The sequence below is a fragment of the Salpingoeca rosetta genome, assembly GCF_000188695.1.
Source record: "Salpingoeca rosetta unplaced genomic scaffold supercont1.16, whole genome shotgun sequence".
Classification (NCBI taxonomy): Eukaryota; class Choanoflagellata; order Craspedida; family Salpingoecidae; genus Salpingoeca; species Salpingoeca rosetta.
The window spans coordinates 910994-924562 of NW_004754918.1; the positions used below are offsets into that span (position 1 = coordinate 910994).

General features: G+C 57.2%; 4 protein-coding genes across 4 annotated transcripts in view; 3 read left to right on the plus strand and 1 right to left on the minus strand.

Annotated features, from left to right (window-relative positions):
- The window catches only part of PTSG_12542 (uncharacterized protein), a 3143-nt gene extending 1236 nt beyond the window's left edge, over nucleotides 1–1907 (plus strand). Inside the window, exons 3-8 of the mRNA XM_004992535.1 lie at nucleotides 65–124; nucleotides 273–338; nucleotides 483–614; nucleotides 772–996; nucleotides 1287–1411; nucleotides 1612–1907. Of these exons, the coding sequence (XP_004992592.1) occupies nucleotides 65–124; nucleotides 273–338; nucleotides 483–614; nucleotides 772–996; nucleotides 1287–1411; nucleotides 1612–1741 (738 nt within the window). The 3' untranslated portion in view covers nucleotides 1742–1907. The remainder of the gene's footprint in view (nucleotides 1–64; nucleotides 125–272; nucleotides 339–482; nucleotides 615–771; nucleotides 997–1286; nucleotides 1412–1611) is intronic.
- Nucleotides 1908–2200: 293 nt separating this feature from the next.
- Nucleotides 2201–9368, minus strand: PTSG_07173 (uncharacterized protein). Its single transcript, XM_004992536.1, has 8 exons — nucleotides 9232–9368; nucleotides 8088–9017; nucleotides 7363–7724; nucleotides 7074–7131; nucleotides 6602–6862; nucleotides 5872–6357; nucleotides 5538–5642; nucleotides 2201–5382 (listed from the first exon to the last, which is right to left on the minus strand). Exons 2-8 carry the CDS (start codon nucleotides 8229–8231, stop codon nucleotides 2293–2295), a joined length of 4506 nt encoding a protein of 1501 aa, XP_004992593.1. The 5' UTR covers nucleotides 8232–9017; nucleotides 9232–9368; the 3' UTR covers nucleotides 2201–2292.
- Nucleotides 9369–9386: 18 nt separating this feature from the next.
- On the plus strand, nucleotides 9387–11455 carry PTSG_07174 (uncharacterized protein). Its single transcript, XM_004992537.1, has 7 exons — nucleotides 9387–9444; nucleotides 9658–9743; nucleotides 10051–10082; nucleotides 10320–10384; nucleotides 10644–10735; nucleotides 11103–11174; nucleotides 11359–11455. Exons 2-7 carry the CDS (start codon nucleotides 9678–9680, stop codon nucleotides 11434–11436), a joined length of 405 nt encoding a protein of 134 aa, XP_004992594.1. The 5' UTR covers nucleotides 9387–9444; nucleotides 9658–9677; the 3' UTR covers nucleotides 11437–11455.
- A 517-nt stretch (nucleotides 11456–11972) lies between these two features.
- PTSG_07175 (uncharacterized protein) lies at nucleotides 11973–13202 on the plus strand (the record flags this gene model as incomplete). Its single annotated transcript, XM_004992538.1, has 1 exon — nucleotides 11973–13202. One exon carries the CDS (start codon nucleotides 11973–11975, stop codon nucleotides 13200–13202), a length of 1230 nt encoding a protein of 409 aa, XP_004992595.1.
- Nucleotides 13203–13569: the final 367 nt, after the last annotated feature.

A 13569-nucleotide genomic window follows, 5' to 3' on the forward strand; every position in this document is an offset into this window, starting at 1 on the left:
ACACACACACACACACACACACACACACACACACACACACACACTGACACACACACACGCACAGTCCGTGTTTGTGGGTGATGCTGCTGGCCGCTCCAAGGACTGGAAGCCGGGCATGAAGAAGGTGCGTGCAGCATGTGGCTGCGGCCGTGGTTGTGGGTAGCGAGTGAATGTAGAGCATTTGTGGGTGTGGCTGCATTAACAGCTGTGGCTGTGGGTTTTGTGCTCACGTGCTCGCCTGTGCTGCTTCCACCACCATAATCGCCAAGTAGGATTTCAGCTGCACCGACCGCATGTTTGCAGCCAACATTGGTGTTCCATTCCACACACCGGAGGAGGTGGGGCATAACGTTGCAGATGATGGTGTTGCCTGCGCATGGCTGTTTTGCTTCCCCTCACTTGTTCACACACACACACACACACACACACACTACACTACACACACACTCATCCAAATACACATCCACGCGCCACTGCGTCAGTTCTTCTTGGACGAGCCCAAGGCGACAAAGTACGAGTGGCGGGCTGCTGATCCGGGCAAGCTGCTGGCAGCGTCTGTATCCTCACCGCGCGACATGTCACACATCACCAAGAAGGCCCCGCCCACAGAGATGGTGTGTGTGTATGTGTGTGTGTCTGCCTGCCTGCCTGCCTGCCTCTCCCTCCCTCACTCCTCAATTCCGCCCCACTCTCGTCCCTCCCTCTGTCTGTGCACCCCTCTCTCTCTCTCTCTCTTTTTCACCGCCCCCCCCCACCACTCGCTGTCACCAGATTGTACTTGTTGGCTCGCCCGCGTCTGGCAAGTCCACGTTTGCAGAGCGCCACCTCAAACCACACGGATATGTGATTGTGAACCGGGACACGCTGGGCACTATGGCAAAGTGTGAAAAGGCGGCGGCCAAGGCGCTGGAGGACGGACAGAGTGTGGTGGTGGACAACACAAACCCAGACCCAGCCAGCAGAGCCAAGTTCATCCAAATCGCAACCAAGCACTCGGTAATCGTTTTTGTATCTGGGGTTGTGCGTTTGCCTTTTTTTGGCTTACCTGCCCTTGTTGCCAACTTATTATGGTGCTGCATGACACACACACACACACGCACACACACACACACACACACACACACACACTGCTCACAAACACACACACACACACACTGCTCACAAACACACACTGCTCACAACGCACACACTGCTCACAAACACACACACACACACACACACACACACACACACACACACTGCTCACAACGCATGTCAACACCACCCGGCCTTTACATGGTGACCAGGTTCCTGTGCGCTGCGTTGAGTTGACGACACCGCGCGATGTTGCGTCACACCTCAATTACTTTCGCGCAATCCTCACAGACGGAAAGCGGCGCCGCATTCCAGACGTCGCATTCAACTCCTTCAGGTGCGTTGCACGTGTTGTCGCATGGGTGTGCAGCGGGTGTGTTGTGTTGTGTGTGTGTTGCTTGTTGCTTGTTGTGTGTGTGTTGTGTGTGGTGTTTTGTGTGTTGTGTGTTTGTTTGTTCAGCTTGCAGCCGTATGTCCCCATCAGACGCTCGCCCCCTCCCGCAACCATCACACACGCCCCCCCTAAACTTTGCGCAGGAGCAAGTACAAGGCACCGAGCGCGGGCGAAGGGTTTGATGAGGTGATCAAGGTTGAGTTTGTGCCAGAATTCCATGGCCACAACAAAACTCGCGCGCGTGAGCTGTTTGCACACTGGCAGAGCGGCTGATGATCATGCAGACCTCACTCTCAATCGGGGCCCTCCTCATCTGTTGCCTGTGTCTCGCTCGCGTTCGTTGGTTCGTTATCGCTAGCGCTGACGCTGCTGCTGCTGTTATTGCTGCTGATGTCTCTTGTTCTCCTTCCCTTCACCCCCCCCCCCAACAACTTGTCAACTGGTGTCGCATTGACGCGCATCTTGCTTGGTGCTGCCACTGCATTTACTACTCCGCACATACACGCACGAACAAAAGAAGGAAACGTGCAAGCTCAAAACCACAAAGACACGATGAGACCGAAACAACCGCTGTTTTTAAGACATTTGTACGCGGGCGCGCACACACGCATCTATGATGCGGTCGACAAGAGCAAAGATGGACAACAAACACATGGCGTGTAACGAGCCAACAACATATGCGCATACGTGTACACACAAAGTGTACACATACGTATGCACGACGAATGTACACACAAAGTGCACACACACACACACACGCACACACAAAGTGCACACACACACACACACGCACACACACACACACAAAGTACACAGAGAGATCATCATGCGGTGCTGTCTGTGCCGCTGTCCATGCGCATGGCGACCTTGCCCACGGCCCAATCCGAGACAATCACCTCCTTGGCCACCTCCTTGTACTTGTTCTTGTACGCGCGCTTTCGTCGCAGCGCCCGCACAGCCTGGCGGAACACACTGCTCATCACCACCAGCCGCTCAAGCGAGTAGCTCACAATGAAGTTGCCCACAGCGAGCGCCAGCAGCCACAGCCGGAACCGCGGGCTGGGCAGGTGCACAATCTGCAGCACATCGGCGAGCCACCCGGACGGGTGCAGCACGAGGAACGCGTCCAGTGCAAGCAGCACAACCACGACGCCAAGATACCACAGGTTGGACGCCAAGCCCGCGCGGAACGGTTTGGAGATGCTGAATGCAATCGACACCCACACGTACTGGAAGTTGGCGACGAGAAACACAACCGTGTTCTCAAAGCCCTCAATGTTGTCCTTGTGGGCATCGGGCTTGAGCGGAACAAACCACGACTGCTGCTGCAGGAGGATGGACGCGCCAGCCTGGAACAGCATGTGCACGCTGATCTGCATCAGCAGCGACACAATGATGATGGCGGTGACGAGCGAGCCGGCAGGGCGGCGCTTGGAGAGCTTGGTGTACGGGCCAGTGCGACCCATGCTCACCGCAAGCGACAGAATCACAAACAGATCCACATACAGGTACTCAAAGTCGCCCAGGTTGCTGTCAATCCAATACAGGATGAGCACGCTCGTAAACTCAACGAAGCTGTACAGCGCCATAAACTTGAAGCAGCTGAACGACGTCACCAGCGCACACCGACCCTCGCGAATCAGCGTCTGCACGCAGTCAATGTCCGGCACCGTGGAGGTGAACGGCGCCGCAACAGACGCCTCCGCCTCCGAGAGCGACACGCCAACGTGCGCGGCCTTGAGCGCCCCGCAGTCGTTGGCGCCGTCACCACACATGCCGACACAGTACCCGAGCTCAATCAGGTCCTCAATGAGCTGCGTCTTCTGGTCAGGCGACATGCGCGCAAACACCGTGCCGCTCACAATCAGCCGCTGGTAGTCCTCAAAGCAGTGCTTGCGCAGCATGGCAAGCTCGGCGCCAGACACGGCAATGGAGATCTTGGGCGCGCGCGCATGGTGCTTGCTGCGCCACGTGGAAGCCGGTGGCTGCCCTGCAAGCTTGGTGAAGCGCACGAACTGCAGGCCATCCGGCTCCATGCCAACGTCCACGCGAGCGTCAGTGTCAATCAGCTCCAGCACCAGCTTGTAGCGGCTGTCGCTGGACGACGTGCACGATGATGACGATTGCGATGATGAGGACGATGATGTCTTTGCTGCCCCGTTCTTGCCCCGCCTCTTGTTCTTGTCTCGGTTGCTGCTGCTGCTGCTGCTGCTGCTTCCACCATAGGCGACATCATCATCGTCGTCGTCGTCGTCATCGTATGAGTCATCATCGCCAGCATCGTCATCACGCCTGTCAGCAGCAGCGCTGCTGTGTCCGTGTCGGCTGCCATCACCACCACCAGTGCTACTGCCGTTCATGCACAGCTGCAGGGGCGCCTCTGCTGGCCTGTGCAGCATGCGCCACTGCGAATCGCGCGCGTCAATCACGTGCGCCTGCACCAGCACGCCCTGCTCCGGCACCATGCCGCACGTCTTGGCCACGCTGCACGCCGTGAGGATGTTGTCCCCCGTGATCATGAGGGAGCGGATGCACGCGTTGGACAGCTTCTCAATGGTGGCCGCCGTGCGCGGCTTCACTCGGTTCTCAAAGATGGTGAAGCCAAGTAGCGTGAGCTTGCTCTCAATCACGTCTCGTGTCAGCGCCTTGGCCTCGGCCCACGACCCAGGCACCTCCCGCCCAGCAACAGCGAGCACCCGCAGGCCCTGCTGCGTGTATGTGCGCAGCTGCTCGTGGAAGTCCGTGGGCACGGTGGCCGGGTCGCACAGCTTGGCCACGCGCTCTGGGGCGCCCTTGACGTAACAGTACACGGGGCCTTCCTGCACCCCGTGCGCTGGCGTGCTCACACACGAGCCAACGAGCACAGCCATGCGCTGGTTGCGACTGGAAAAGGTGTAATGCTTCAGCACAGCCAGGCCAGACGACGTCATTTGGTTCCACGGATGCACGCGTGACGCAGGGCTGTTGGTGGCGGTGCTGCCCGCGTTGGCAGCATGCTCCTCCGCACCATCGCCATCAGCGCCGCTGTTGTCGTTGTTGACGTCACCGCTGGTGCTGCCGTGCCCGCTGGTTGGCGCTGTGGAATCCGACCAGGCTGTTGTCCGTTTTGTGCCGCTATGGCCGTTGCCCCAGATATCGCTATCACCATCATCGTCACAGGCACCGATGTCGTTGTGGCTGCAGCCATCAGCGGAGGATTCGGTGTATCGCGCATGGCGTCGTCCTCGCGTGTGCCTTGCTGCTGCTGCTGCTGCTGCTGCTGCTGCTGCGTCCTTGCCGTTGCCTTTGTTCTTGCGCGACTGCAGCACAAACGCGGCGTCGTGGTCATCGGGCGGGTGCACATACGTGTACGGCGCAGCGATGGACGGCACGTACGCGTGCTCTGCGTCGCCAGGCTCAGACAGCCGCCACCTCGTTGCCTCAAACAGCTGCACTTCAAGCGGATCGCCAACAAGGTCCTGCCGCGGCAGCGCGTGGTTCGTGTGCACGTGTGCCGATGCGTTTGCCGGCGACGACCCGCGGCCGCTGCCGCTCCGGCTGCTGCGCGTGCTGCCGACACTGCTGCCGACGGCGCTCCCAGCGCTGCTGCCCGTTGTGCTGGCGTTGCGCGACCACGCGGGTGCGCCGTCTCGCAGCGTGCGGTGCCCAGGCGTTGGGTCTGCCTCTTCCAGCATCGACAGCAGCTCAGGCATCGTCGTGTCGGCGCTCTTCTTCAGCACCGCCAGCGAGTGGCACGATGCACACGCTCCGAGCATGCCCAGCGCCGAGGGTGCACCGTACAGCGTGCCAGACTGGTTGAGGGCCTCGAATCGGCGCGTGGTCGTGTCGACATCGCGCATGCCCCACAGGTGCAGCCCGTCCTCGGTCAGCGTGCCCGTCTTGTCAAAGCAGAACAGCTTCAGCTTGCCGGCCACCTGTCGACATGCGGGTGTGGATGTGTGAGTGTGTGAGAGAGTGAGAGTGAGAGTGAGTGTGAGTGTGTGAGTGTGTGAGTGTGTGTAAAAGCGAGTTGTGTGATGACAGTGGCCACCACACCGCACAACATGTGCGTGGTGAGTGCGGTTCGTACGTTGACGCGGGGCGGGGAGATGCAGAAGATCTTCTGTTTCTTGAGGCGGGCGAGCGCGTACATGGTCCCAATCGTCATTGCAGCAGGGAGTGCAGGGGGAACAACCTGACAGAGAGAAGGAGAGAGAAGGAGGAGGAGAGGAAGGAGGTTGCAGTTGGTGTGAGCGAGCGCGCGAGCGAAGAAGTGTGCAAAACCGCACACGAAATGCAGACACACAGACACAAGTTCAGGCACACAACTAGCAGACATAACCCAGACACAGACACAGACACAGACACAGACACAGACACAGACACACACACACACACACAAGCGCCAGCAGGTGCTGGCGTACGGTGGTGATGAGGTCGAGGCCCCGGACGACAATGTGGTCGACAGAGACGCCGTGACGTTGCAGCACGACAATCGTGTACGCAAACCCGGCCAGCGCAAGCACGCCCAGCACCATCAGGAACTTGAGGCCGTCCTCGTAGAAGCGGAACCGCGTTCCTTTCGGGTACAAGATAGACCGCACGAGCTGTCCTTTGCTCGTGTTGAACCCCGTGCGAACAACAATCGCCCGCACAACAGGGGTGCGGCGCTGCATGACAAATGTGCCGCGGAAGAGCGTGTGCGCCCTGTGTGTCGTCGGTGCGTACTCATGCTCCACTTCAACAGCATCTGTTGGCAGACATGTCTTGGTGACAGGCACGCTCTCGCCGGTGAGCATGGACTCATTGACAAGACACCCGCCCAGCACAATGGCGGCGTCACACGGCATCTCGGCACCCTCCTCAATCTCAACCATGTCGCCAGGCAGCAGCTGCGTCGCATCCACCTCCTGTTGGAAGCAAAGGATGGAAAGGATGGAAAGGGAGGAAAGGGAGGAAAGGAAGCAAGGAAGGAAGCAAGGAAGGTTGGATGAGAATACGCGGCCTCAAAGCATGACCAGCCGATTCAAAATCAAGGGCAAACAGACGTACGCAAGAGGCACACACCCATTCACTCGCCCCCCCCAAACACACACACACACACACACACACACACACACACACACACACACACCCACACGCTCACACGCATACCTCTGTGAGAACGTCGGTGTTGGGGTCGTGCGAGGGGTGGATGCGCTTGATGCGCGCGTGAAATGCGGCCATGTCGTGCAGTTTCTCTGCGTTTCGCCGCGTCTCCACCAACGTGAGGACAACCGAGACGAGCGAGATGAAGAAGATGCAACCGGCGTAGTAGTAGTACTCGTCAATGCACCACAGCCCAATTGCAAACGCTTGGAACAGATAGAACGGCGTCAGCACTTCGTCAATCAGCAGCGCAAAGTACGACTTGACCTGCGCCCGCGAATGTATGCAAATCAGTACGTGAGTGAGGGCGGTTGTGTGGTTGTGCGTGCGCGCAATGTTGCATGTGCACGCCCGTGCGTTTGGATGGGCAAACAAAGACAAACGCGGACGGATCAGAAGCGCAATGGTGCGGAATGCCATGCACATGAACGCCATGGTGCAGCGCACGATCGCCCACTGTATGTGCAGCAGCGCTGACCTCAACATCGATGCTGTTTGCACCGTGCAGAAACTCGTCTTCAGACACCTCCACATCCCTGGCCACGCACACACACACACGCACGCACATGCATGTATCCACGTGTTGAGTGAGTGGGTGAAGTGAGTTGGTGTGTGGAAGCGCAGGTGCGTCAGGGCGTGTGCTTCGAATGATTGAAGCAGCGGCAGCGAGCGGCAAGCGTGTGCAGTCCGTAAAAGTCCGGAAGCAACAGCCTCAACACCAACAACATCACCACCCTCTTCCCCCTCCTGGCTGGTAAGCCGCCCACCTCGGCTTGTGTACAAGGGCGTGCAGCTTGGCAATGGTCGTGTGCTGCGAGAGATCGACCACGCGCACAAACGTCGACGTGTCCATGTCCAGCACAAACCGCACATGGCGATGCTCAAAGGCAATCATCTTGGCGGCGTTGGGTGCTGCCGGTGTGTATGTGCGCACGCGTTCCACGCCCTGGCCTTTGCTGCGGCGGGTGACCACCAGCACGTCCGCGCGGCCAACACGGCAGCAGGTGGTCTGCAGCATCGCAGACCACGTCGGCTTCCACTTGCACACGAGCGGCAACAGCCCAACGGTGAGCAGCGTCAGCAGCCAGTACAACAGCTGCTTGCCGGTCACATACCGCCGGCAGTCAACCTGGGATGGAGGGCAGAGGCAGCAGGGGTTGAGGCAGTGAGTGGGGTATTGGGCGGCAGGTGTGAGCTGGGGGATCAAGGTTGAGGGGCAGGGGGGGGGCAAGAGACAGCCACGTCATGGTCTCCCACATGCACTGGAGAGAGATCAGAAGAGTGGGCATGGGATGAGAGGGGGGGGGGAGCAAGCTCTGCAAGCAGACCCGCGGACACAGACACAATACACACAGACACACCACACCACACCACACCACACCACACCACACCACACCACACCACACCACACCACACCACACCACAACACAACACAACACAACACAATACGCACACACACACACACACACCATACAGTGCCGGGTGGACTCACGTAGATGGGCGGGTCATCGTCTTCAAAGTCAGCGTGCGGGAGAACGTCGCACGCAACCCGATAGGGGCGCCTCCACACAGAGTCGGCTGGATCTGGTGAGCTGCCAACCAGCGGCGCGTGCGCCGTGCCATACGACTTGGCCATATGGGGGAGCAAGCGGGAGAGCAGTAGTTGTCGCAGTAAAGTGAAGGCAAAGGGGTCAAGGCGTGTGAGCGAGATGGGCCGCTCAGTGGCAAGCCTCGACGTGAAGGAGGGAAGGAAGAACAAGTAGTTGTGCACACACGTGTGTGATGCAGGGGGAAAGAGACTAGCTGTGAAAGTTGAGTCACAATGTGTGTGATGTGCTGTGTCACTGCGTTTTGGCGTGTGATGTGAACACAAAACCACACGCAGACCAGGATGCTTGAGAACAAGAAGCAACCGCTTGAAAACAGCGAGTACGATCAACAAGGAAGAAGGTTAACAGCACACGCTACAATGCGAAAAGGGGAGGAGGATGGCGGTGAACGCTATGAGTGCGCAAACGTCGAGGGGAGTGGAAGGGTGAGACAGGGAGGGGGTTCTTAGGAATGTTCCTGAGCGGGACTCGGCCTTCGTTTGAAGAAAAACAGGGGACGATGGTCGAAGAAGAAGAAGAAGATGGAGCGAGAGGGACGGAAGAAGAAGAGCGGAGGGGTTGAACGTTGGCGTTGAGCGGGTGTCAGCTAACTCCGGGAGGACACGCGAGTGTGAAAACGTCCAGCATTGTAGGAAGCAAGAGGGCGGTGGCGTGTACCAAAAGCTTGAGTACAAGCTTTCGGTACGCGCTCAAGAATATGCCGGGCTGCCAGAGAAGGGCGACGGCTCACGACGGGAATGAGGATGGCGCTTGTTGTTGAGCCTCTCCGTATGTGAGTGTGCGTGCTCCGATCACGACAAAGCCAAAAAGGCCTGCGAGCGCGCGCACGATCAAAATCAAAACACAGCGAGATGGGTGGTCAGGGGCGGAACGAAGGTGAGGAAACAGGGCTCTGTGATGGACAACGACTCAGCCGTGTCTGAAAAGCTGGCCCGTGCAAGCCGGGGAAACAGGAGCGTGGGCAGGGGGTGCGTGCTGTGTGCCTCCTCCCCCACCTCCCTTTGTGCATGCATTTATCAAACGCACCAACTCCCAACGGCGATGGCACGGCAATGAGGGGTGAGGAAGAAGTGTGCGTCGTGTGTGTTGAAGGAAGGAAGGTAGGTTGTTGTTGGTGTGCAGCATGCATCGAGGCACAAGAAATGCGGCGTGTAGAGAATTTTCGAATATCTTCTTGTAATTGTCCACAGACATTTGCCAAGGAGCAAGTGCGCAAGAGCAGAGACAACAGCTGCAAGAGTAAGCGTTGTGGGCTGAAAGTGGTGGAAGGGCGGACAGATGCGATGTGGTGTGTGTGTGTGTGTGTGTGTGTGTGTGACGTGATGATGTGAGTGCGACGACGACGACGTGATGATTGGCATTTGATGTTGTGACGACATGATGTGACACTGTGCTATCGCAACAACGACACCACACCACACTGCACGACGTTCATCACCGACACACAAACAGACAAACCGTAATCGTCAGTCATGGAGCGTCCAGGAGAAGAGGAACAGCAACAGGACCCGCGCCTTGCCCAGATGCAGGCGCAAAGGGTATTATGCCTGGTGTTTGTTTGTGTTTGGTGTGTTTGTGTATGTGTGTGTGTGTTTGCTGTGTGATTGCTCTGTGCGCGCGTGTTTGTGCGCGTGTGTATGCGTGTGCGTGTGTGTGTGCGTGTTTGTTTTATGTGTTTGTGTTTGCTGTGTGTGTGTGTGTTTGCGATGTGTGTTTGCTTTGGTATATCCTCGCTATACACATGTTCTTGGTTTGTGTGCGCTTGCATCCCGACTCCCACTTGAGTCAACAACACTCACACCGTAACCATGTGCGCACTGCCAACATACCGACACGGGCTTACAGAAGCAGCGTCAGCAGCAAGAGGAGCAGAAGCGGTGCGTGGTTGCGTTGGACGCCTTGTCGTCGCGTGTACATATTGCAGCGCACTTGATTGGTCATCGGTATCTGTGCACACAACTCATCCATACTCCACTCACTACCCACACTCACACACACACTCACACACACACTCACACACACACACACACTCACACTCACACACTCACTCACACACACACTCACACACACCCACACACACTCACACACAACACCTCGCATTCGCCACTTTGTAGGCAAATGGAGGAGATGAAGAATCAAATGCTTGGCTCCATCATGACACAATCAGCACGCGCACGACGTAAGCAACCCCTAACTGCGCACAGTATTGTTTGTTGTCGTTTAAGTTGTTGTTGTTGCTGTTTAAGTTGTTTTAGTTGTTGTTGTTTAAGTTGTTGTTGTGTGTGTGTGCGTGTGTATGTGTTTGTGTGTGTGTGTATGAGTTGCGTTATATTCCTTGTTGCGTGTGCACACCATTTGCGTGGACTGTACCGTGTGCTGACTTACCTTCCTTTCTTTCTTTCCTTGCTGCTGGCCCATGCTCGACCTTGTTTCGTCAGTGAACAGCATTGCTGTTGTGAAGCCCGAAACCGCTGCCCTTGTTGAAAACCTCCTCATCCGCATGGCGCAGAACGGTCAAATCCACGGCAAGGTCATGCTCTTGTCTGCGTGTGTGCGTGCATATGTTATGTGCGTGTGTTATGTGTGTATGTTTTTTTTTTTTTTTGGTGTGTGCGTGTGTGCTACGTGTGCGCGGGTGCATGTGCGTTTGTGAGCGAGTACATGAATGCACGCAGACTTGTTGCGCGTATGTGTGCGTGTGCCAGTGTTTGAGCGTGTGCAGCCGTGTAACGTGGCCATTAAATGTGCTGTAGCTGCTCTGCTTGCATTGTCACACCTTGTATTGTGTTCGGCCATCCCTCCTCTACCTCCCCTTTCTCCGAGCTGTCGTCATTCTCGTCATTCTCGACTCACACACGCCACGTCGATGCCCTGCACCGTGCTCGTGCGCCTCTCAGGTTGACGAGCGTGAGCTGAAGCGGCTCCTTGGCCAAGTCGCCCAACAAACAAAGCAGAAGACTAACATCAAGGTAAGCATGTGTGTGTGCGTGCGTGAGAATGAGGGTGTGTGCGTGAGGTAGTGTCAGAGTGGGCGTGCATCTGGTTGTATTTGTTGTATTTGTTTTTATATTTGTGTACGTGTGTGTGTGTGTGTTGCTAAAAACCTCGGAAGGCCACTGACTGCCATCTCACTTCAACAACCCCTCTGTGCAGTTTGCCCGAAGAGAGCTGGCCGACGATGACGATGATGAGAGTGACGGTTCAGACTCTGATGATGACGATGAAGATTAAACATACGCACACACAAAAGAAAAAGCAAGCCATGCGACGTGCAAACTGGCTGGCTGGCTGGTGGTGGTGCAAGGGAAACAGGCACACAGGCACACATGCACCACCGCCTTGCGTTTCAATTGTACCAACGTCACTTCCTTGACGTCACACCCACTCGCAAACGCCAACAAGTTTCGCTTGTTCCGTTCTCGCATTTCCCTCAATCGTCACGCTGCTCTTTCTGCTCCAATCCATTTCCCTCCCGCTGACCTGTTCTGCTGCTGTGCGGGTGTACAGGCCACATGCAAGCTGTGCAGCGACACACTGTGACTGCAACCACACACACACACACACACACACACGCACACACACACACACACACACACACACACACACACACACACACACACACCACAGAACAACTTGTAACCTTGTAACCAACAACCAGACGACCCGCAGCACCGATAGACCACTGGTTGCCATTTCATTTCTATCTCCTTCTCTCAGCAACTCCCTCCCAACTGCCTGAACACCAGGAACACCTACCGCACCGCACGATGGCACCCCCGACCTTAATGGCTGCCACTGCCGTAGTGGCGGTGCTGGGTCTCCTCGCTGCCGGCCACGCTCGTGCCGAGGTTGTCCTGGAGGAAGACGGGAATGGCACCTTCCACATCTTCACTACAGACAGCGAGCAGCGCATATTGATCAACGGCGTGGACATTGTCGCACAGCAGAGCACCATCGAGGCGCAGCAGGCGCTGCTGGAGCAGCAGCAAGACCAGATCAGCATGCTGGAGCACATAACCTGCCGCTTCGCTACGCTGGACACTACCTCCTTTGGCTCCCTCACCTCAATCGAAGGCAAGTGGGTTGGCGGCGTGCTGGCAGACAACGGCTTGATCTACAGCATCCCAGGCTTTGCGCAGGAAGTGCTGGTCATCAACCCACACGCAGGCTCCACCATCTCCACCATCTCCATCCCCAACGTCGCCAGCATCCTAAACAAGTGGAACTGGGGCGTCTTCTCGCCCAAGAACGGCGTCATCTACGGCATACCACGCAACGCCCAGACCATTTTGGTCATCAACACAAACACAAACACGGCAGAGGCAACCTCCTTCGCGGACCCCAGCCCGCCACAGGGCGACAAGTACATTGGCGGGGTCCTGGCGCAGAACGGGCTCATCTACGCCATCCCCGCCTCCGCCACCAGCGTGCTCATCATTGACCCCGAAACCAACACCGCCGACGCCACCACCATCAAGGGGCTGGAGCAGGGCGATTTGAAGTGGCACAGCGGCGCCCTCACAGACAACGGCCTCATCTACTGCATCCCGCGCAACGCAGATCACGTGCTCGTCATTGACACCAACACGCACACCGTCTCCTTCTTTGGGTCTGACCTGGGCGAAAAATCGTGGCAGGGCGGGGTGTTGGCACCAAACGGCCTCATCTTCGCCGCCCCGTACACGGCGTCCAATGTGCTCATCATCGACACTAACACCAACACCACCGACACCACCTCCATCACGGGCCTGTCAGGCACAATACCACGATGGACCAGCGCCGTGCTCGCGCCCAACGGGCTCGTGTACATGATCCCCGTCAGCACCGCGGCCATCCTGATTGTCGATCCAATCACCCGCACGGCCGGCACCACCCCCATCACGGACATCGATGTCCCGGCACTGGCGTGGTTTGGCGGCGTGTTGGCAAAGACCGGCGGCATCTACGGCATCCCATACAGCGGGCAGGAGGTGCTGGGCCTCGACCCGGGCTGCTGAAGGAGCACGCAGTGGTTGTGTGTGTGTGTGTGTGTGTGTGCGGTCTGCGTTGTCGTCCTTGATGAGGTGTTTGAGGGCTCACTCCACCCCTCTTCACACCAGCGAGACATGTACGGATGGTTGTTTTGTATGCACAGTGCGCCCGCCACCAACGCCACAAGCAGCGATGGCAATCAAAGAGGGTCAATACGATACGAGAGACACGCGACGCTGGGAGGAAAACAAAACATGAACAAACACGAATCGAACAAGAAGCTAGGGATGTAATGTGATATGACATGTGGTTAAAGCCACAGAAGCACACCATGACTACAACAGAGGCGGAGAGGCCGATGCCGATGCCAAAATAGGAGGGGCAGGAGACATA